General features: G+C 39.6%; 2 protein-coding genes across 8 annotated transcripts in view; one reads left to right on the forward strand and one right to left on the reverse strand.

Moving 5' to 3' along the window:
* Positions 1-645: 645 nt before the first annotated feature.
* Positions 646-22,297, forward strand: LOC132974162 (ceramide transfer protein-like). 3 transcript variants are annotated; one of them, XM_061038011.1, is made up of 18 exons: positions 649-1,274; positions 1,491-1,625; positions 4,055-4,171; positions 11,170-11,277; positions 11,425-11,563; positions 12,134-12,220; positions 12,388-12,545; positions 15,014-15,106; positions 15,276-15,362; positions 15,533-15,625; positions 15,991-16,068; positions 16,729-16,824; positions 17,116-17,248; positions 17,339-17,409; positions 17,515-17,643; positions 18,801-18,930; positions 20,295-20,432; positions 20,606-22,297. In XM_061038011.1, exons 1-17 carry the CDS (start codon positions 1,185-1,187, stop codon positions 20,420-20,422), a joined length of 1,872 nt encoding a protein of 623 aa, XP_060893994.1. In that variant the 5' UTR covers positions 649-1,184; the 3' UTR covers positions 20,423-20,432; positions 20,606-22,297. The 3 variants fall into 3 exon arrangements, 2 of the variants coding, with proteins under 2 accessions (XP_060893994.1, XP_060893995.1); XR_009673100.1 differs by lacking the exon at positions 20,606-22,297 and having other exon boundaries at positions 646-1,274; positions 17,515-17,648; XM_061038012.1 differs by lacking the exon at positions 15,991-16,068 and having other exon boundaries at positions 650-1,274.
* A 59-nt stretch (positions 22,298-22,356) lies between these two features.
* pip5k1bb (phosphatidylinositol-4-phosphate 5-kinase, type I, beta b) overlaps positions 22,357-24,168 on the reverse strand; it is a 43,119-nt gene continuing 41,307 nt past the window's right edge. For all 5 annotated transcript variants that reach the window (XM_061038018.1, XM_061038017.1, XM_061038015.1 and 2 more), the window contains exons 14-15: positions 23,836-23,959; positions 22,357-23,688 (exon numbers count right to left, since the gene is read on the reverse strand). In XM_061038018.1, the coding sequence (XP_060894001.1) occupies positions 23,686-23,688; positions 23,836-23,959 (127 nt within the window). In that variant the 3' untranslated portion in view covers positions 22,357-23,685. The remainder of the gene's footprint in view (positions 23,689-23,835; positions 23,960-24,168) is intronic.

Raw genomic sequence — 24,168 nt, forward strand, 5'->3', positions numbered from 1 at the left:
TCAAGCTTCCATATTTAATCTATAACCATCTACGACTCTGTTTTTGCACATTTACATTCAAGCTTCCATATTTAATCTTCCTATTTAAGACTAGTAATGCTTAGTGAAATCCTGGTTGTATATATTCACATTCTTATGTTTGATATCTTTTAGTACTTATTTACTTTGTATTTAATATTATATTGTGTTTAGATTTGCTAACATTGTGTTGTTTTTTTTAACTCATATTGTGTGTTGGATAACCTGCTGCTGTAACGCCACAATTTCCCAGTTTGGGATCAATAAAGTAATTCTATTCTATTCAATTCTATTCATCTACGCTTTCTTGATTGCAATGTTATGGTAAGGTAGCGAACATCTACATACTTTTATTTCTGGTATTTTTAATCGCACACGCTTTAAACTCGTGTATAGATACGTTGAGACTTTAAATATGGATAAATATCCATATTTAAAGAAGTCACACCTCAATAAAAAGTAATCCAGCAGTTACCCTGTTACTCACGATGCTTTTATTTTAATGTACAACTTCCGCTGTTGCAGTGATAACAGTGATCCAGTCTTTAGCTTGACGCGTCACAGTAAAGCGTGGCTGTAGCTCCTCCCCCTCGACCTGAAGTAAAGCGTGGCTGTAGCTCCTCCCCCTCGACCTGAATGAAGACGAGCTAGTCAGTCCTCCGCTACGGCTAACTAAACTGCGGAACCGAAGGAGGGAAACAGTCCGCTGCTTGGCATTTGTAGCTCGAAGTTGAGGTGCAGCGTAAAGACAAAGGCCTTTCTCGTCGATAACTATCAGCTCAACGAATGCAGCTCAGACAACTAACAATAATAGTCTCAAGTTTGTTGATAGCTAGTTGCGTCGTTTGACAGCTAACACTAACTAGCTAGTCTCATCGGTATTCGACGTCAGTTTCAAAACAAAGCCCGCAAAAACAGAGAAGTTCAGACTCAGCTGTCATCTCAGGAACAGCTTGCTGCAAGATAATCTAGACAGAATAAATGTTTCAAGATAAATATCGACAAACATGCGCTCACTTAGTGGCTAGTTAATCATATCTCGCCGACATACACGCTAAGTTAAATAATAAGCTGTCTGCAGGCTCGGATCGGGAGTGTTTGAACTAGTCTACGTGCTTCTCTTGATACCCTTAAGTTTCAGGGTTTCTTTTAAACATTCAATTTAAATGTCTGAGAAAAGTTCATCGTCTGGTTCGGATGAGGATGTGGACCCTGAATCCGGACAGCCTGTGGAGCTCGGAGGCATTTTAAGCAAGGTAATATTAGGTGAACCAATTGTGATGTTACATTGTGTTCTACTGTAGAGACAACATCCTTATGTGCCCTAATAACACACTAATAATCTCAAACTTTCCCAGTGAGCCGCAAAAGCTGAAATCCTGCATCCAAATGACTTAGGAGGAACTTTTGATTGCATGGTGCTAATTCGCGTTTGTCTTCAAAGTCTATACCTTTTGTGTGTGTGTGTACAGTGGACAAATTACATACACGGATGGCAGGACAGATGGGTCGTGTTGAAAAACAACACTTTGAGCTACTACAAGTCAGAAGATGAGCGGGAGTACGGCTGCAGGGGGTCCCTGTGCCTCAGCAAGGCTGTCATCACAGTAAGTATTCCTTGTTATGAGGGGCGAACATCACTCTGCTGCTGGTTATTTGCTGTGTTAAAAACATTGCGAGCTTACCACCTGTGTTGTATTTGAAACCGCAAAGTTTACAACAAAAAAATAGCAACCCTGCCAGGGCTCATTTTCTGCATCAGTGCACCTGGAAATAGGGCTCTCTGTCTTGTTTTGATCCCCTCTTTCCCAGTCAATAGCACGGAGTTGCACTTTATGTCTTCAGTCCATGTTCCTCAAAATAGAAAGGTAAACATTAACCGGTAATGAGTTTATTAAGATCACTAAGTGACCTCTACTTCAGCAGAGAAAGGCATTCTTGCTCCAGTAGTCATTTGAGAATACTTTCATACCTGTCCTCCGTCGCAGTAAGTGCACAGGTTGCTTAAACTGGTTTTTTTATCTTGGTTTTAAGATTGAAATTCAACACATACTGTAGAGCTCTAACCTGTATTCTCCCTGTGCAGACCAGTTGAAATCCCACACCCTAGTTATTTATTCACTCTGAGCATACTGCCACCAAGTACTGAGGCCAAACAAATGGGTTTTGCTGTGATTTGTGCAATAGGATTATTCAGATTCAAAACCAGATTAAAACCACATCATGAGAGATTACAGTTAGTTTCCTCCCGTGAGGGTGTTCATTTGAGAGAGCATTTTGTCAGCGTTCCTGTGTTTGTGCTAACCTGAATGGAGACCTACGAGACATTTAGTGTTTTCTAATTGTTTAATAGTACTAAGGGTGTACACAGGTTCTGTAATAATTACAGTAGCATGACCCATGAGCCTCATCTTACTGCCTCTCCCCTCTTCCAAAATATCTGAAGCCAGAGGTATGAGGGCCCAGGAATGCAGACACAAGCCTCTGTTTCTCTTCTTGCCTAACATCAGTCTGTTATACACTGTGTGTCTGCTGATGCACACCAGACTGTTTTCTTCCTGAAGCAAAATCTGCAATAAATGTAACTTTCTGAAAATTCCTCGCATAGGGCAAGGACAGTTATGAAAAGCTCACATCAGTTCATTGGTTTAATCCTTTCATTTCTGTGTTTGTTCAGAATAAACTTGTATGAATGACTACTAGTTTGTTTATGAATATAGTTACCCCTCATTACAAAGAGAAACATATTCCAATCTTATGAGAAAGGAGAAATCTTCTACGTCTTTTGGGAACTATTACTGTCAGTGTTTGATAACCTCCTCTTCTTAACAGTTAAGAGGCCACAATCTTTTACTCAGAAAAAGCCAGTGCACCATGGATCTTCAGTAATGCTTACGCAAGGGGAATGAGATTGTCCGTGCTCAAATGAAAGAGTTTTAAACTGGATTGTAAAGCAGAAGTTTATGAGCCGTGTCTGATACAGCAGAGTAAGATAAACTGGATTTCTCTAACCAGTAATGGCAACATGCCTGGATGCATTTCAGGTTACCATTGCTGCACAACCCTCCTTTAAAGGGATACTGGAGGGCATTTTTGATGTTAAAATCTGAGGTGAAACATTTTCTGTCACTGTAAAGGGAAGCATTTAAGAGTAAGTGAAAACTCTCAACCTGTCTGCATCACAGGTATGCAAACTTTGAAATATGATCCCAATATTTAAAGTTTAAAGGCTTGTTAACCGGGCTGACAGTTGATGTTCAGCGTCGGAGTGTTTGTTGCGGTTGTCATTGGCAGCAAAGAAACCAGCACATGAGCGCCATTCAGCAAATCTAATTAAACTTTTGCGACATGAGGTTATGTCAGCTGACAGAGGAGCTTCAGTCCTGTTGCAGCTGAGGAGAAAAACGGGAAGAAGCTTCAAGTAAACTGTGCCTTAGGTCTTCTCGGGAACCTTTGCAGAGCAGATCCCTCTTCAGCTGAGTGCAGTGGTCAAATTCCAATCTCAGAGGAAACAGGGAATTCTTAGGTGCACGTGTTTGGGTGCCTAAGGCAGTCAATGGTTGGAGTTGGGAGGGGTGCATTGTAGAACGAGCGAGTGAAATAGTTGAATGATTTGGCCCAATACCAGAAGGAAAGGTTATGATGACCCAGGTTCAGGCAAACCATGCTAAAAGAATCTGTGTTTTTGTACATCTCTGTCTGCTGCGGTCATTTAAGGTTGCGCCTACAGACACAGGACATCAGTTTCTAATTAAAATGCCTGTTTATTGGGAGGCAGACGCTTTTCTGTGGATGATGGAATCCATGTGTGACCACAATATGGCATATCTAGTCAGCAAATGTCATAAACAGGGAGACAACTGTAGAAGCAGTATAGTTAAATTTTTTGCATTATAATTTAATCACAGTAATGAAAATGGTATTATTGATTTTATATTAACATTATTTGGTTTTCAAGAACAGATGTGGCACTATGTCCTCACATGACTCACACACCTCGCCCAATGACCATGAGCCCTCTTCTCTTTCTCTGCAGCCTCATGAGTTTGACGAGTGTCGTTTTGACATGAGTGTGAACGACAGCGTTTGGTACCTGAGAGCTGAAGATCCCGAGCACAGACTTCAGTGGATTGAGTCAATAGAGCTGCACAAGGTGAGTTAAATGTGTTTTTCTCTTCTTTTCTTCTTTCAATTACATTTCTCTCGCTCTTCACTTTACACCCTCGTTTGCTTGTCATACATGTTGTCTTATGATTAAGTTATTCATGGGAATTTTGCCGAGCTGAAAGCAGGTCATCTGTGTTACCTTGATAATCAATAAGTCAATGTTATAAATTCTCAGTGTCCCTGAATCGACGGAACAGAAGTGATCTTTATTGTCATTGCTATAAAAACAATGACAAAGAGTTTAGCAGCTCTTGTCAGTGGCAGCACATAAAGACAGACAAGAATAGTGAAAATGTAGTCCCTGTTGAGCTCACATTTTTGGATTTTCTTGGTGTATGTCAAGAATATGAACATGTTATATTGTGTGAATTCCTTAGGTCACGATAAATAATTTACCTTTTTTTTTTACTTTCCTTATTTTTTACTGAAAACATTGGTGTGCTGGAGTATTTAAGGTATTTAGGTTCAATTTAAGGTCAGAATGTTTTTCTCCTGAACAGACCGGGATTTATCTGTTGAGTTCAGGGAGCTGGGTGTGGCTGGGATTCAAACACTCACAGCATACACACACACACAGACCTCCCCCCTGGGAATGTGAGGAATCTGAGGAGTGAAGTGTTGATGTTGGGGTATCCCCTGTCATCAGATACCAGGCAGCTGCCATCTTGTAAAACATCTCAACATAAAGTGTGTAAAAGACTTTATTGTAGTTCATTCATTGAATTTGTAGTTCACTTTGTGTTTGGTTATCCCTAAACTATACAATAGTAAACCCTGTGTGTTTTTTTTGTTTGTTTTTTTGCATTTGCTCACAGAAAACAAAATACTCTACCTACAATGTATTCTCTTTTATGATGACAATCTGTTTTTATGATATTACATTTACTGATTCTTTATGAAATGGCAAAATATCTGTATGGGAGTAGGAACCAAATATATTGCAAATGATATACTACACAAGTGATCTGAAAAAACCTGTATTCATTCATTTATTAATGCCGTTTTCTTGGTTGTTTATTCAGCGTTAAAAACTCTGAGACCACCCTAAATATACCGGCCTTGAAAAATGTCACTATCCTGTCGATTCTCAATAGGCTTACTTCTCAACTAAAAGGTGGTTTTGTTCTAGCTACTGTGTGCTGGCATGTTAATTGAGTGAGAGTGACTGCAGGTCTCTAGTCCATTAACAACAGCATGAGAGTTTTCAGGGCAATGTCTGGACTGTGACCTACAGTAACCTCAGTTAGCTTAGTGCAGAACTACCTGCAGCATTGCTTTAGTGTGCCTCTGTGCTGCCCCCAAGTGGACAAATAAGAACCTGCAACATGCAATGTTAAACACGGTTTCTCTGCTTTGTTCTTTGTGTCAAGACCTATGGTCAAGACTCAATAATGCACTGACTACTGACAACTATCCTAGGATAGTCTCACTTTCCTGCATACTTTTAAAAAAACAACAATAATTCTGATTTTTCCCCATTGGTTCTTAGTTATCAAACCTTTGATGAGTACTCTTTAACTAGTTATGAAACGGTCTAAATCCAATATTTGTCTGTACATATAATCATCATTGAATAGACTGTTTCATAGTTATTCCTTTTTCTGAAAACTGCTGTTACTTTCTCTGATCCAGACAAATTGATTTAGTTTACATTTTTCAAGACTTAAGTTTTGTGACGAATAGAACATTAACCAGTTTTAAAGTATCAGTAGATTTATCTTCACAGAATACTACACACACATACAGCAAAAAAAAACAAGAAATGGAGTGAAGAAAAAAGCTAAAGGGGTTATGGATAGAGCATGGGTGAAAACTCAAGTAAAACTTAGAAACGGATCCTGAATCACCCTTTTCCTCCTGGACAGCTTTGATACATGTGTGGTATTTATGAACTACTAAGTGAGACGTGGCTGTGTGTATCCTGATAAGATACAGTGGACAAGGACGATACTGTAAAATCACAGCCTTTAAACATAACATTTATGTTGGCCTACAACCAAGCTCTATATTGCTGTTTGCTTATAAATAAGAAGATATAGTAATATCAAATTCAAATCACATTCAGCTTTAAAAAACAAACTGTCTATGTTTTAAAGATCTCGGTTGTGGGTTAAATAAAGGTTTATCTTATCTATCTTCTGTCTAAATAACGTGTTTGTAGCAGGCTCAAGTAGGTGTTTGAACTGTGCTCAAATGAATATTAAAACCTTCACTAGCCTCTTATAACACTTATTAATCTTACTGAAGATTTACAGTTTAACATTTTAAATGACTTTAGAAGGTGTTACACATTCTGTTACAGCTACACTCATACTGTTTTCAAAATGACTGTAGTGTTACTACATAACTTTAACAACTATGAATGTGCTTTACTAGAGGTCTAATGAAACATAGTTACACCTTTAAATGCCTCTAATAATAAATGCCTCTAATAATCCGCTCACCATTTACATATCCGTACTAACAGTCTCTTATTTTGCTGAAGATTTGGAACCATTTATGTGCAAGGCCATTTGTGTTTTTATGTGTGGGTGTGTTTGTGTTGGTGGTGGAAAAAGTCGTGCTCACTGTGGGGACGTTAAGTGCAGCTCTTGATAAATAATGCATTTATTTATTTTTTTAGTTGAGCGTTCACACAGCTACAAAAAATCAAGAGGGACACATAAAACTTCATACTGAGAGGACTGTTCCATTCTGTAGGATTCACAGGGGTGATGTGGGAAAGAAAAAGGAACCCCCCCCCCCCCCCCCCTTTTACTCAGTGTCTCAGCCACCCTTTACTCAGTGTCTCAGCCACCCTTTACTCAGTGTCTCAGCCACATCTTCAGGATTGTTGGTCCAAACACTCTTGACCTAGATATAGTTTCATAATGGGATATCAGTAAATCAGAATGAGAAGGACAAAAAGGGAGATGGAGTTAGAGGTAAAGCAGAAGGAAAGTTGTCCCCTTCCTCCCTCTCTCTTTTTCTCTGTCTCTCTGCCTCTTTGTCACTCACATTCTCTCTCTCTCTCTCTCTAGCTCTCTCTCTCTCTCTGTCATAACATACAGTGGGCTGCTTCTCTCGCCCACATTTGGTACCTTAGTGTTGTATCACACAAACAGCTCCAGACAGCTCTGGACTCTGGCTCTGTAATTTATACATGCATGCACCCATTTATACACCTCTCTTGCTCTAACAATCAAACAGTCACAGCTCGCTCAGTGATGGATGTTGGACAGAAAAATGGACAAGATGAAAAGGTTTCACATATCAGGGTGTGTGCTGATGTTGATATTTGTAGGAAGCAAGAGTGTGTGTGTGTGTGTGTGTGTGTGTGTGTGTGTGTGTGTGTGTGTGTGTGTGTGTGTGTGTGTGTGTGTGTGTGTGTGTGTGTGTGTGTGTGTGTGTGTGTGTGTGTGTGTGTGTGTGTGTGTGTGTGTGTGTGTGTGTGTGTGTGTGTGTGTGTGTGTGTGTGTGTGTGTGTGTGTGTGTGTGTGTGTGTGTGTGTGTGTGTGTGTGTGTGTGTGTGTGTGTGTGTGTGTGTGTGTGTGTGTGTGTGTGTGTGTGTGTGTGTGTGTGTGTGTGTTTTGAATCCATGTGTGTTTCTGCGGTAGATCTGAATGGGAGTAGACCTGCTTCGCTCTGCAGAGGAAAGACAGGACTCATCCTTTTCGCTCCGTCTGTTTCTTCAGCTTCATGTGAACAGCTGGTGTTTGTCTCTCCTTCGGCTGCAAGAGAGAAAATTACTTTTTGCTATTCCTCCTCCTCGCTCCTTGCTGCTTTCTTTCACTTGGTGCGCTAAGCAGAGCCTGTATGGCTTTTCTTCCCCACCTCTTCCTCTTCCCTTTTGTTCCTCAGTGAGGTGTGTCTGGGAAACGGTCTACTGAATTTAAGCCTCACAGTTGTCAGAGCAGCGGGAGTGTTTGGAGGTCCATGTTGGGGCCAGCTAACTGCTGGGACTGCAGCAGTGTCCTGCTCTGCCTTGGGTGTTGGAATGGCCAAATGGTGGGCTTATAGCATGTTGCCATGCTGCTGCTTGCTGTCACTTTCAGTTGCATGTCATCATTGTGGTATGACCCATTAGAGAGAGAAACCATCTTTGCTCTCATTTCTATACAGAATTATTTTTTATTTGCTTCGTTCAGTGTGTCGTCTTTCTGATGGGCTGGCTGAGTGTTGAACTTCATTGCATGTCAGTAAATCGTAAAGAAAATATAAATAATAAATATGCAAGAAATATACATTTTTGTTAGAAATTATGCTTGTAATGCATGGCTGTGTGCTGAACTTATTTTTTTTTATTTAAAAGAAACATTTCATGAATGTGTTTTTCAAGCGGTCATAATTAAGCTGTGTTAAAGTACTAAGTGTATGCTTACTCTAAACTCTCATTACCATCACAAAGCTGGGACAGAAGTTACCCTTTCATGTGTTGTGTATAATTGGATGCTTATTTGGCATGTTTGCATGACTGAGTTGGCTGGTTGCATTAAGATGCCAGTCTCTCTGTTGTTGTCACAAACTGGCCTTCATGTTCCGTCAGCGCTCTGCTTTGCCTCTCTGCCTCTGCCTGAAAGCTGTTGGAAGAAACAAAGCAGAGCAAATGCAAACATTTGATTGTGTTCCAATTACAGTTTTTAGTCACTATTTGTCAAATGTTTATGTACTCGTGTCAATTAAAAAACTGTTGTACCGAGCTGTTTGAAGAGTAGGCGGTGCCAAAAGATCAACATGAAGTAAACATTAACACATTTAGTGTGTTTGTTCAAGGACTCGACATGTTGTAGGCAGTAAATCAAGATATATGAACACCTGAGGTTATGTAGTTTAAATCACACTGTTGTGTAGTGTATTAATAGAGCATGTGTTATTAACACATAATTAATTGATTTTATTTTATTATTACTTTTTACTTTTCATTTGTATCATTTTAAGTCAATTTTTCTCCTTTTTAAAAAATTTATTACGTTCCCTTATTGTTTTAATCTCTTTCTCTTCAATTCTGTTCTTTTCTGATGAATGAAAAGTGCTATATAAATAAAGCTGAGTTGAGTTGAGCAGGTAATATAGCAAATCCGTATTTATAGGTATCAAAATATGAATGTGTGTAGACTCATCCTGTCACACACTGAAGCCAAAGCACTTTGACAACCTCTCGTCAAAGTCTGAATAATCATTGACCTCAATTTGAAATTCAAAATAACTAACCGTGCACACAGCTCTTTATTTCCAGCCGCTCCACTGTTTCTGGAATGTTTTCTATTTTTGAAAAATATCTGCATTGCAGCAGTTCGATCAGCGAGTTACAGTCCAGCCTGATTTCTTTTTTAAACGGGCCATGAACTATTGCTCAATGAATTTAGGCCTTTTTTTTTATAGCTGGTTTTTGTTACTTCATTTAATTTTGTGTTGGTCGTGGTATTTTGTCCACACCCTCGATGTGTTTCATATGAATATTAGAATGTTTTGACTTTTTGATTATAATTCTCACATTATCCATACAATCCTAATTTGTGGACTACTGAATCTACTGCATGTAAATCTGCACGATTGAGAGAAAATATTTTAGACTCAACTTTTTAACTTCCTGAAGGTATTACGTATATATTAGCATCTCAGAAATTATGAAGTTGTATGGATTTAAAAAAATACTGCACCCTTTAAAAGCAAACAGACTGTGTTTGGTGTTGGCCCGCTCTGCTGGAACAGATTATGAATCAGCTGTTCACAGGCACTCATAGTCCGCTCTAATAGAGGTATGCATGTGTGCTCCCTCTTGAATGAATCACCTGACTGCCTCTTCACTTGACTGCTCCCTGGTCTTGCGTAGCTCTATTTGTGAGTTAGAAATTTAGACTAAACGTGAAAATAAAAACCATACTCCTAGACTAGAGTGTACCTCAGCTACTCAGTGAAGACTGATAAAACATGTCAACAGAAGAAAGAAAACCAAACACAGCAAGTTTACTTCCCAGCTCCACTTTAAATGTTCAGTAAATAATGTACTACTGCAAAGTATCACAATCGACTCCTGAGGTCCCAGGCCACCACCCCGCCCTAGAATACAGTGTCTGATGTTGGGCTGCTCCAGTCAGCAAAAATCATAATAAGCATTCATGTGCTTGATATTGAGATCACAATTATGAAGCATGATTACTCATTGATTTGACAACATCTGGATAACTAACATTATAACATTCGGAACAATTGTGAAAAACAAGAAATGAAGTGATACCTAAGTGGAAAAAAAGATAAATATACAAAAATGACAAGTTAACAAAAATGAATGAACTATGTATTTGAGGTAGTGGTGATGTACTCTTAAGAGTGGCGCTAATGCGGCACAGTAATCTTTGGGAAGCCAAAATCATCATTGAAATTTGATTAATTTCCCAGCCCTTGTGTGAATATAATGTGGTTTGTCACGTTGTGTGTGTTTCAAAAAAAGATTGCTGAACTGTGGTGCTAGCTGTGCATGCAAATTTTGATGTGCACTTTATAATCAAATATTCTTGCTGTGCTGAGTTGGCAGTCCCAGGCTTCACTCAGACATATGTTTAATGGAACAAATGCAGTCACAACCCCTCCCTAATGCCCGGTTACACACTGGATCTTATGCAAGCCATGTTGTGCACTTCATACTCCAATACGTCTTTACAGTATTTTTGTCTTCTGTATTTTCTCTTCGGAATCAAATGTTATTTCTACACTGTTACACAACCAAGGAGTTTCAGTTTTGCTGGAGGGTTTTATGCCGGGTTCTGTTTGTCATCCCTCGTCCCTTACAAAAGACTGTTTGTCTATGTAGGTGTAGGTCCTGTTGCGGTTGAGCTCAGCATTACTCAGTGCAGCTGACTGCTAGTTTTTATGAGCTTCAGTCTGTCCTTTTTTAATTTGAGATTTTTTTGTTCCATGCACCCACTGATTGTTTTCCCTCCTCATATTTTTTGGCTCTCTTCATCACCTATATCTTATCTTTCTCTTTTTCCCTCTTGATGTCAGGCCGAGTCTGGCTACGGTTCAGAAACCAGTCTCAGACGTCATGGTTCCATGTTGTCTCTCACCTCCGCAGCCAGTGCCTTGTCTGCAACATCCACATCTTCATTCAAGGTAAAAGCACAACACATGCACGCCACAGGGTTACAGGGTACTTTATTCTCACCATGACCGTGGCTCCTGGTTGATACAAAACACTTGACATGAATATTTCCCCTGACAGCCAAGCATCTCTCTACCCATAATTTTCTCTCTGCTCAGAAGGGGCACAGGTTGCGTGAAAAGCTAGCAGAGATGGAAACCTTCCGGGACATTCTGTGCAGACAAGTAGACACCCTGCAGAAGTACTTTGACTCCTGTGCTGATGTTGTCTCCAAGGATGAATTTCAGAGAGACACAGGTAATCTTTGGCATAAATTCACTTTTCTAGTGCTTTATATAGTAGGAAAAACAGATCTGATCTATAGAGCACTGTGGATGTGGCATCACAAATAGACTCTGATGTTTTCTGGGAAAGGAAGTGATTAATTAATGTGGGGCTTTTTAACTTGGTTCATCCGATGTGAGTGGTGAAGGAGAGTGGTTGGTAGACTAATTGAGAAAGGAAGCATCAATCTTTATCCACTTACTGGGCTGTTTGTGGGATGTTTAACATCTGAGCAAGAACCATGTCTTAAAAAATCCTGTTTATTTTAAACGTGTTCTCTTATTAGAACTTGTAGTTTAAGGACCTTTGTGTGATTCAAAAATGTATTATTGGAACATTTTGTCAACAGATAACCAGGAAAGAAAAGTTAGTAGCTAGCTCAAGTAACTCTAATCATATAAACGCTTGCTATTCCCGTCAAACAGGTTTCTACGTGGTTAAGCTCAATTTTATATATGTCCATGTTTAGGTATCTATGCTAAGATATTCTCTCACTGGACGGATAGAAAATCGATAAATCTAAGAATGTTGTTTTCTTCACAGAAGTGGAAGAGGACGAAGATGACTTCCCCAACACTACAAGACCTGACGGTGAATATAATCACAACAACAACGGCAGCAAAGAGAAATGTGAGTTAAACTCAAGATCCTGACCCACCATTCAGAGTCGATTCTAACATGTCTGTGTGCGGTAATATCTGATTCACCATTCAAGTTAAAGGCTAGAATGTAAATTTTGAATCCAGTCATTGGGCAGCTGTCACACTCAGTCGTTTCTTCATTTCTGTCTGTGCCAGTGTTTCCTCCCACGAGTCCCAAAGGCATGAACGGGATAGACTTCAAGGGTGAGGCCATCACCTTCAAGGCCACCACAGCAGGGATCCTCTCTACCCTGTCTCACTGCATCGAGCTGATGGTCAAACGAGAGGACAGCTGGCAAAAGAGAGTGGACAAGGTACGGCCTCGCTCTCCTCATATACTGATTCAAATGAATGTATGTGACGTCTGTGTACAAAGTGTTATTTCAATATGAACCAGTTTCATGAGTGGGTGTGTCAGCAGCTCCTGCTGAATGGATTGCCACAGGCTGAGGAGCTAATTGTTCAGATGACGAGGTTTTGTTGCAACACTGCTGCCAAAAGGTTGAACCCAGACTGTAATATGTTGAAACAGACAGCTATTAATGGTGACACTGACAGCTCGGTAATGGTATAACACAAAATGTGCAGTGGTAGTTTTTTTAAGAATAAATATTTATCTAATGGTGGTGCCATTGAAATTGTTGTTCATGTAAAACCCACCAGTTGTTTGTAAAAAAAAAAAAACTATGAATGAACAGGTTAGATGGGCCTTGATTTCCTTTTTTTAGCATCTTATAATTGTTATCTTTAAAGATATTATCTTTATCTTTATTTCAGTTCCAAAGATCTGCCTTTTTATATTTATTTGAACTGTTATAAATTCTATAATTTGAGTTAGAAACATTGAGGTGCATTATTTGAAGGTGATTTTAACCATAATCAAGATATTGTTAAAAACACAAAATGGAGTTAGTCTGCTATAAAACTGGGAAGAAACTTTTCTATTATCCATCATTTACAACAGTCAAGATATCTTGAAACTTTCTTAGTCCAGCTTGCTTACCAGAAGCACAATTGCACCTGTTGCCCCTCCCCTTTTGTTTTTCGGTGGTTATGAGTGGTTGGAGTTCCTCACAACCCTTTCAGCCAATGATTTAGCTTTATCTAGAGAGCTTTGTGTGTCTGTAAAGGTATTCTCTTCACAGCTCCTTGTGCTTCCTTGCTGATCAGCTCAGCTGATGTTGTCAAACCAGTTTCTTTTTTTCCTTTTGTAAAGGCCCAACCCTAAAAACCAACTAAAGCCGGGAAGTGTTTTCAGTTAGTGTTAGAGTGCTCGAGTGAAACTACCTTTATCTTATCTTAGTTATGTGTGTGTGTGAACTTTAGATGCCAATGTGGAGTAGGGAAATAGAAATATTTAAGGCAATAGAACACATGCTCAAAGGAAAAAAAAACTCTTCTGCTGAGACTGAGAGAGTACATAGGGAGGATCTGAAAAATGACTTCTAGGACTTCATGGTGCAATTTGTTGAGGCCTTCGCTACAAAAGGGGACAGAACTGCTCAAATACCAGAAACAGAAATGGATCCCTCTGCAGACCTGCAGTCTCTTCTTCACAGTAGGTTTCTTCCTGTGGGTTGCTTAAACACAGCCGTCAACAGGATCACCTCCTGTTTATTTTTTACCTAATGTTACATGTTCACACCTTTTCTGTAGACTTACCGGTAGTGTGGTTTGATTGTCTCCGTCTGGTTTCTTTTCCCCTTTTAAACATTTAGGAGCGACTGTTTTAGTCAATATTGTTGTATACTGTCACCTTGAATTGCCTCTGTTTGCTTGATGTCTATTGCAGTGTGGATAGAGAATGTCTGAATCATGAACCTTTTTTCTGCATAGTTAAGTGGTTTCAGTGTACACAATACATTTAATAGGGCTTTGATTCAGTCGCTGTTTTAAGCAGACTTTATACTTAAGGTGGCTTTCAAGCAGACTTTATACTTAAGGTGGCTTTCAGGCAGACTTTATACTTAAGGTGGCTTTCAGGCAAACTTTATACTTAAGGTGGCTTTCAGGCAGACTTTATACTTAAGGTGGCTTTCAAAGTTTGTGTGTTTTAGAAAATATTGTTTAAGCAGTAGGAGAAGTCTGTTGATTTCTGTTTGTGTGAAGTTCCCTCTGGTAGTGAATGAGAGATGACGTAAAACCTGTTTGAGTGTTCACAGCTGAATGAAGTGGAGAGTTTTCATCAATTGTCTGACCTCTTTTCATCTCCTTTATTTGGATCTCTGTTATCTGTAATCTGATTTGAGGAGTATTGTCACTCACATAAAGATGCTTGGTGACTAACGCTGAATTCCTTTGTTTGTTGTCTAAATATAGATCAGATCTCCTTTAAGTGCAGCACAGATATTACAATAGGTTTTCCAACTGAAATGCTGTCTTTTGCTGCATTCATGTGCTGCTCCGGTGGTCCAAGTTTCCGAGTTGGGAAGTCGTTTTTCATTGTGTTCACGTGATTTCAGTTTGGAAAGTCGGAATGTTGTAACAAAAAAGCGTTGATACTGCGAAGAAGATCGGTGAAATGTAACTGTTAAAAGTGATATTTTAGCAAAAAGTTGATGTTCAATACTTGAATTAATAAAAAGTATGTTAACATTGACAAAACATATTTTGTCCCCCATTTGATGACGATTCTGAAGTCAAGTCGGGAAGTCGGCACCCAATTATTTTCCGACTTGTTGTTCCGACTTGAGCAGGCGTTCATGTGCATTTTACAACTCGGAAACTTGTTTTTACGATGTGTCCGAGATGCTCAGCACTACACTTTTGTCTCTCTGTTCAGGAGTTAGAGAAGAGGAGGAGGGTAGAAGATGCCTACAAGTCTGCAATGAATGAACTGAAGAAGAAGTCACACTACGGAGGTCCTGACTACGAGGTTAGATGACATGACATGAACTAATTCCAAACAGCTGATGATACATGAAATGATGTCTTGACTTGTTCCTGCTATGTCCCATATCAACATTTGATTTTTAAATAAATTCTGCACCTTTCTCAGTGCTGCAAAGGATGCTTATATTGATGACAACTTTATCTTTCCTCAGGAGGGGCCAAACAGTCTGATCAATGAGGACGAGTTCTTTGATGCGGTGGAAGCTGCACTGGACAGACAGGACAAGATAGAAGAGCAGGTGTGATGCGCTCTTGTGCACAATCAACATTTCCATTTCCCTTTGGGACGTATTAAATAAGTACACATTACCTCTAGAAGGAACATGGAAAAGCAATATGAACTGAACAGCAGTTAAATCCGTTCCTCACGGATGCTGACTTTCTCTGATACTCCTACTCTGTCCCTCAGTGCCAGTCAGACAAGGTGAGGATACCTCGCCTGACTCCAGTGCCTCCGGGAGACGCCTACTCCACGATCGGCACACACAGATATGCCACCAAGGTGCTCAACTCATTTCTTATTTTCTCTTTAATGCACATTGAAGTTCATCACCTCTGTTCTAATATAGGATTATTGAATGCTGCTATTTTCAGTGTGTCATTTTTCCTGTCTGCATTCTAGTCAGCTTACGACCTGTCTGGTCTGTCTATAAGGCTTTTGCTGTCTCCTGTTTTATGTGTCCACTCTTTCTCTCACTCTGATCACACAGAGAATCAGCTACTGCTTCTTACATCAGTAATTTAAAAGCTTACATAACATCTTCATCTTCAGTAGGACCTGATAGTCCCCTGTGGACTTCTGCTGTCGACCCTCTTAATGTTTTGTTGCTTATTCCTTTCTTTGTAATCTTCCTTTCTGCTGTACAGCCCCAAAGCCATTCTTCTTCAATATCATCCGTTGAGCTAGTCAGTGCCTCGGATGACATTCACAGGTTCAGCACACAGGTACTGTATTTGGTCCACAGTTTGCACCTGTTTCTCCTCGGGTATGCAACCGCCTACTGCTTCCCACTGCAGCAGGACAGAGCATGAGCAGAAAGCATGAGATTATCTACTAACCAGTCTCTCCAGGATTTCACTAATATTTCCTGTCCATTTAGCTGCATGCTTTAGTCTCTGCATCAAGACAAAACAAATCCTGACAGGACAAAATGGAAAATCCTGGAATGACTGACAGGTTGTCTGCATTATGTAGCGCTTGCATTATAACACTGATCCCCAAAAATAAGTTTGTGTAATGATTTACTTCAATATAGAAAAACTTCATTTCCTGTCTTACGAGCAGGCATGCATCCAGACTGACTCTGCATGTGTTCTTAATGCATTCTTTGGATGTTAAGTAACAACCCAAGCAGAAGTGTTTAATATTTATATGGTAACTTCACAGAAGGTTTTGTTATTTCCTGAGGGAATTCCTAAGTTTTTTTTTCATTAAGTACAAGCACAGGTGCCAGGTGTGTGGATTGCCTAAGTCTATAAATCATTCAACCGAATACAACGAATTCTCTCTCCTCCCGTTTTAAAGCTTGTCCTCAAATAGGTTGGTCAGAGAAGTAAAACACTCTCCAACAAGAGAATTTAATCAATATCTGTCTTGTGTTTTAGGTGGAGGAGATGGTGCAGAATCATATGACTTACTCTCTTCAGGATATGGGCGGAGATGCCAACTGGCAGCTTGTAATAGAAGAAGGAGAGATGAAGGTAAGCACAGAGGAGAGAAGCAGCTTGTGAATCTTTCCCCTTGATCGCTGGCTGTGAATATTCAATTCTCATAAACGTTTAAAAAAAAAAGGAACAGAGCAAGACGCAGGACAAATAATTTCACCAGGAGGTTGAAGAATTCAAAATGATTCCTTTCTAAACAATAATAGCCCTCTTCATTTTCTCTTAACCAAAAACAGCTTAAGTGATGCTTTGTGGTAGAATTAAGACAATCCTTCAGTGCATGTCCTGTAGTGCATATCTAATTTTCCATTGCGCTGTGTGTAACAGGTGTACAGGAGAGAAGTGGAGGAGAATGGTATAGTGCTGGATCCTCTCAAAGCAACACATGCTGTGAAGGGGGTGACAGGACACGAGGTGTGCCACTACTTCTGGGACACAGCTGTCCGATTGGACTGGGAGAGTGAGTTCACAAAGAAGTCAGCTTCTTAAATACACAGTTAGAATTTTTCTGTTTTAATGTCATGACCCGACTGAGCTCTCCCTCCCGCAGCCACCATTGAAAACTTCAACGTTGTGGAAACACTGTCCGATAACGCGGTCATTGTTTATCAGACTCACAAGGTGAGTGTACTTAATGGTGCGTTTAGACATTCCTGAAGCATGTTGATCACGAATATTCTGCAGCCTGTTTTGCTGCCCAACTGATGATCTCTGGTTGTGTTTCAGAGAGTGTGGCCCGCATCACAGAGAGACGTTCTCTACCTGTCAGCCATCAGGAAGCTCTTTGCAACCAATGAAAATGATCCTGACACATGGCTCGTCTGCAACTTCTCTGTGGACCACGACAATGCTGCTGTAAGGTTACTACACCACACTTATTACTATCATGCAACATGTCGAGTGAGCAACTAGTGACATACAACTCTTTATCAAACCTGCTGCTCCGCCTGTTGTTATATGTAGAATTTGTTTAATAAAGTGACATTTTCCAGATGTTTCAAACAACCACATACTGTGATGAGATCAACAATAATGTGTTTGATTAATGTTTTGCTTATTTTATTATTTATTGATTAGGACTGTGCATATTTATCAGCATAAGGGAAAGTCTTGTGTAAATATGCCGAATTAGCACAATATCTAAATATCATCCGTAGTCCTAAAGCAGGTACTTACAAAAAACATAAAACCATTTTTCCAATACAGGACAGCACACAGAAAAGTTCACAAACAACTCTACAAACAAAATGAACACATGGGTTACATGCATACAATAAGCTGGTTAAAATGCAAGATAAACCAGAAGCCCCCTCTCATCAGAAGAGGAGACAGATTTTATGAATGAGAACACGAGTGGTCTGAGTTTCTTTTTAAATGTCTAATAATTGTCTCAATCCCTGTTATGTACTGGTAATTTGTTCAATGAGTGTGTGCCTCTGACAGACACCACCTTACGACTAAGTTCAGTAGTCATCGGTACATTACAGTCTCCTCTAGTTTGTGCTCTGGTAGTTATCCTATTGTTGTGATTTTTCTGGATAAAATCATGTGATGATCGGAGGACAAGCCCATTTAAAACTTTAAAAATAAGAAAAACATCCATAAATGTTTGGTAACAGTCAGAGTTGAAAATGTTATACCTCCTTATCATACTGCAGTAATGGAAAGTTTCCTGTTCAACATGAAGTGACACCTCATGGGTTTTAATGAGCTTGCTGTTGTTTGTGACAAAATATCATTACGTGCGTTTAATAAGCTTTTGCTGACATTGAAGTGAGAAAGGTCTTGTATGACGGAAATTTGCCAGTTAGGACTTAATATTGGAGATTAATTTAATGTGATTATTTTTTGGTTAAACCAAAATTGAAATTTTATTGAAGAGCCCAATTAAGTGTTTAATGGAGGAAAGAATAGTTTCAGACATCTTAACCTCCATCTCTGATTGAAATAACTGAAGTGATATTATTTGCTGCTTGGAGATTTATGCATTCATGTTTTTGTTTACCTTTCAGCCTACAAACCGGTGTGTTCGTGCCAAAATCAATGTGGCCATGATCTGCCAAACACTGGTCAGTCCACCAGAGGGCGACAAAGAAATCAGCAGAGACAACATCCTCTGTAAGATCACCTACGTTGCCAATGGTAAGGTCCTTTTATAGCCTGAGAAGATCTCAGCGTACATACATGGGGGAAAGAACAGCAGCATACAGAAGCAGGGTCTCTACCATCATCAATCTAACTCTAATATACCTTCAGGCTCCTTAATGTTAACATCCAAGCTGCTGTCAATGCCAAACTATTGTTTCTTGTCTGCATAAAGATTAGATTAGATCATCCTTTATTGATCCCCAGAGGGCAAACTCTAGAGTTGCAGCAATAAAAAGACGAATAGCAACAAATAAAAAAGAAACAGAGTAGATAATATCAAACAAATACGAGGTCTACACAACTGGTATAGAAAGAAGTAAAGGGAACTCCACAGGATAATTGAGACATTCTGTGCAGTAAAATGCATACTGTTAAAAGTATAAACAGAATTTATTTGCTTTGTTTGTGAGCAAAAGCCCTCGCTAACAGAAATGTTCTCACGACTGTCCATATATCTGTATATTAACTTGGGCTTGTTTAGCGCTTTTCTAGTCTTCTGACTACTCTAAGTGCTTTTCACAGCGACTCTACCACTCTACAACTGTCAGGTCTTCTTGATTTGGCTCTCTGAAGTTTTAATCAGTCACTGGCTCTGGAGCGAAGGAGTGACAGGTGGCGCTGCTCTGTTGCGACCCGGGCTGCCTCGTGCTGCTGCCTACATGTATATTTAATTTTTCTGTGTGACGTGAATGATGTTGATTGTTGTCCTTTTTTTATGGCTGCAGCACGGGTCAAGTTGTTACAGATTTCTTAATAACAATAAAGTTAATCTTGAATCTTAATCTACAAGGAAATAGATTTCTTTCAAGATCCTTCTATGAAACAAGTTGAGTCATTTGATCTGGTGTTAATGGATCCAGAATTGTAAATGTAAATATCATGGTGATAGAAAACAAAGTCTAGCTGGCCTATCATCATTTTAATTTGAATTGTCAGGTTGCTCCTGAGAAACTACTTTTTTCTCTTTCTCTGAAAAATTCAGAACAACCTCGGCCAGTGTTTATGTTGTTATGTTAATTGGTCTTAAGTGCAGCTGGTAGTTTACATAGTTACTGGTAGGACAGCATGCTTGTGTTTTAAAGTGCCAGTCAGGCTTGAACTCCTCCTCCCCTCCCCTGACTTCATGAGATTTAAACAGGAAGTAGAAATCCAGAGCCCTTATATTGTTGCAGAAGAAGAGCAGTTGGACAGAAACAGAGAAATCTTTAAAAGAAAAAAAGCATTCCATGTGCGTCTCACTAGGGGGCCCCCTAGACCGCTGTCTGTGTGCTGAATCTGTTCTGCACTCTGGGTTTATAAGTTTAATATCGTAAGTTTGTATTTACACAGTTTTCTTGATGATTTTCTTTGTGTTGCAGTTAACCCTGGAGGCTGGGCTCCAGCTTCAGTCCTCAGAGCCGTGGCCAAGAGAGAGTACCCCAAGTTCCTGAAACGCTTCACCTCCTACGTCCAGGAGAAAACTGCTGGGAAGCCCATCCTCTTCTGAACACAAACAGGTAACTAGGCCCTCAAAGACATCATTGAATGAACTGATTAGTACGCTGTACTCACTTTTAATGGGTGGTGTGTCACTTAGCTGGTTCTCTATGAACCAAAGATCCAATGAGTAGTATCTCTTATTTCAGTTTAATTTCTGGTAGGCTAAATAAACTCTTCCTTCTTGTTTCAGGTTCGGGGAGGCTGAGCTTGCCCTCTGGAGAAACTACGTTGTTCATGGCTCTCTAAGACTTTATAACCTATTCACCAGTCATTAAGAATGTGCTAAATCTTCCTACATGCAGGACATAACACCATTCAGGACGTCCCACAGGACATCTGATTGTAGGAGGGACTGGTTTAATGGCTTTAATCAGTACTTGTCATCCCAGCCACATTTGAATGGCCTAACACCATCTGCTGGTCATGGGCACATTTGTATGTACATTTGAAGAGTTTCTTAAGTGTTTTTTGAATAGTTGTTACCAATTATTTGCTTTTTTTGTAAATTGTTTTGTACATTTCTTATGATTACATACTTCTCGACTTCCTTTGGGTTTGCTTTGATCACTAGTATTCCTGCTACTTGTGTTGCTGCTGCTACAGTAACTACCATGAGAGAGGGAAGCAGATAATGACAGGAAAAGCACTGACAAGGTGTGCTACAGTGTCTCCTCTTACTTGACTTCTTCTGTCACTTCAGCGACGACTCTTTCTGCGGTTTGATGGGGGGGGGTCTGAGCCTAAAGCTTTGAAATCTTTATATTTCTAGATTGTGCTGAAGTAGCTTCTGGAGAGCACCATGGACACAATGTATTGTACAGAGAAAATTGACTAAGTTTACCAATGTGAGAAATGTGAATTGACTGTTTAATGCTTGAATATGATGACAGTAATGGGTAAAGGAAACCTGAAGAGGGAGATAGAGTATTTTCTAAGTCATGTTGGACAATATTTTTGCCACAGTTAAACTGAAAATCAGTGATTGGATATCAATGTTGTTGACTGTAGTCTATAGATGCAAAGTGTGGGCCTATTTACAACGCTATCTGTCTTTTACCTCCATGTCACATGGTTTCTGACAGATGTTTGAAAAAGGCCAGCCTTAGTGTCTGATGTGAAGATTCCTCTCTTTCATTGAGAGTTGAGTGGATACATTTTGTACAACTTGCGTTTTGTTTTTTTCACCTTTTTCAGCCCCTAATGAGTCGGCAAAAATGTCTATCATTTACTGAGGGTCAGGTTTAAAAAAAAAAGTCTTGCTGCTACTGTGCAGGATAAGATAAACATTTGAAAAAGAGTGAGAAATAATCTATAAAAGATCTCCATCATACTCTAACATATAGCATTTATCTTGCAACACTACAGTACAGTGGCCTCATGCCCGTTGACTGATAAACTACCGCCTCCAGAATGCCTTAGACATCAGGATGAACCCTGAAAATCCTGGTTATCTTTACTGTACAGCCACCAGATGTGCATTTATCTACACTTAAATGAAGGGCAAGGGAAAGGGTCAGCATTTCACATCATCATACCTCAAGATTTAAATTTCCTCTAGATTGCGTTTGATGCCATCAACCGTTGGGAGTTTTGCAATCAGTAGATCTTTATGGTTGAGAATATAACAGCCGATTTTTTGGGTCTAAGAGGTCTAAGGGGTCGGAAGGATCTGGATAAATGTTGTTCTGAGCATTAAAAGAGCTAGATCTTCAAGCAATGTCAGCTACATAATGCATGTAATGTTTTTAATTTTGATATTTTGTCAGTAATCTACACACTTTGTAAATTTCTAAGTTGTACATCAGAAGTGTTATTATTTGCACTAAATGTAATGCAATTTGACAATGTTCTGTAAATTAAAATTGATACACAACAGAAACAAGCAGTGTGCTGTTTGAATGGTGGTAAGCACAGATGAAGGCCTTCAGTAACTTAGCAGTAGACAGTGTAATTGAGCCGTTTATTTATAGGAGTCTCTTCTAGATATAAATATGCATTGTCTTTACATTCAGCGATGAAGGTATTTTGCAGCAGATGGTAAAATATTGAGATTTACACAATAAATTATGATCTGAACCAACACGTGATCATGGAATTCAACATTTATGTTTGGAAATGTTTTGATGAAGAGGTATCGGACAGCGTCTGAGTGAAGGATGCATGTCTCATAACTTGTGAAGAGGACACACTTATTCAGTATCAAAGGATATCCTGAGTAAAGGCATTTCAGTCATGACGCAAACCTCACAAAACTAGAAGCTCCACATCAAAAATGATCCACAATGATCCTTAACTCTCTCTGTACATGTAGTATCGATGACTTACAGAGGTTGCATTTGTAGAGTAAAAAGAGAAAAAAAAGAAAAGTGCATATTCACATATCCAAATCTGTGCTTATGCCAGGTAGCCTACCACCTAAGCAACTCCTTCAGAGAAAAATATGTCTTACAGTAATCATTCACAACCAATGTCAAAAGTGCTTTTTTTTAATCAAAAGCGAGTGCAGCATCTCCGCTCTGTGGTCGATCAAACATCCAGTAACTGTCTTTACTCACTTCACTTTACAGCAGCCCATCGCCAAGGCCACTGGTTCAAGGAATAAAAGGATAGGAGAAATAGGACCACTTCTGCCACATCACAGTCGGTGTTTGTACTCCTATGTTTCAAAATCCATCCCATCTGTTCAGATGAGCCCTTTCTCGTCTGTATTGGCTCGGGGATTCACATATAGATTGTTTCCATGTTGTGACCACACGTCCCCGTTCATCAGGGACAAAGATGCCTTCATAAATTCATCGTAAACTCCTCTGATCAGCTTCTAATGCAGATAAAAACTTTGAAAGTCTCTATTTCTGGTCTGTAGAAAAAAAATCATTTAAAGAAATGTCTCTACCCCCTCCTCATATACACAGTTGATATAACAAATCTTTAGGTCTCTGTGAAGGCATTGAGAACAGTTTACCTATTATAAAACTAAATGGCACTGCGTTGACTCGTGCTCTAAAAGCGGCTCTCAGTTCAGTATGACGTTCATCACATTGCATGATATGTCATGGTTTCAGCTGATGTCCAGCACTGTGTCTCTGTGTCGTCTTTCAGTCCATGAACAGGAGAGGATTCTCAGTCTTTTTCATGTGTTGGCAGTTTGTGTGGCAAAATGAATGTAGCAGCACTGAAAGTGGAGTCAAAGGCCAGCCTGGTCTGTCCAATGGAGTGAGGGGATTGTCTTATGATTGGCAGGAGGAAATGAAGGTTGTAAAATTGCTCCTTTCACTGTTGTAGAGAAGAGAGAAAAGGAGGGTTGAACATGATATATACCAGCTAAACACAGATAACCTAACATCTTAAGGTAAAATGATGTGTCTTATGTGTAAGCAAAATGTGACAATGACCTGCAATAACAAATGGAGAACAACTCACCAAGTACACATCCAGAACTGATCCGTCATCACGGTCTATGTCCACGTCCATGGTGCTTTGCTCCGAATTGAGGCAGATAGCGCTGTCCTCCAGGGTGAACGTGGAGCTGGACCCAACATCCTCTCTGAAACATAAAGAATGTCTTGATATAAACCTCCTGTATGAAGTAGACAGCACTGAGGGTTCAAATAACGCAGCTTCACAAACTTTAAAGCGAGAATCAACCAGAAATCACAAACAAAGAAATGACTAATGCACAGAATCTGACATCTGGGAGACAAAGCAACAGCAGGCAGGACAGGAAACACATATAAAGTCAAGTAAGCAGAGGCC

Source organism: Labrus mixtus, chromosome 5 (genome assembly GCF_963584025.1).
Source record: "Labrus mixtus chromosome 5, fLabMix1.1, whole genome shotgun sequence".
Lineage (NCBI taxonomy): Eukaryota > Metazoa > Chordata > Actinopteri > Labriformes > Labridae > Labrus > Labrus mixtus.

Excerpts from the sequence above, each read along its gene's own strand:
- LOC132974162 (XM_061038011.1), top strand. The coding sequence starts at position 1,185 with ATGTCTGAGAAAAGTTCATCGTCTGGTTCGGATGAGGATGTGGACCCT. Across the intron at positions 4,172-11,169 it reads AGTCAATAGAGCTGCACAAG|GCCGAGTCTGGCTACGGTTC; the intron begins GTGAGTTAAATG and ends TCTTGATGTCAG. Across the intron at positions 16,825-17,115 it reads TAGAAGAAGGAGAGATGAAG|GTGTACAGGAGAGAAGTGGA; the intron begins GTAAGCACAGAG and ends TGTGTGTAACAG.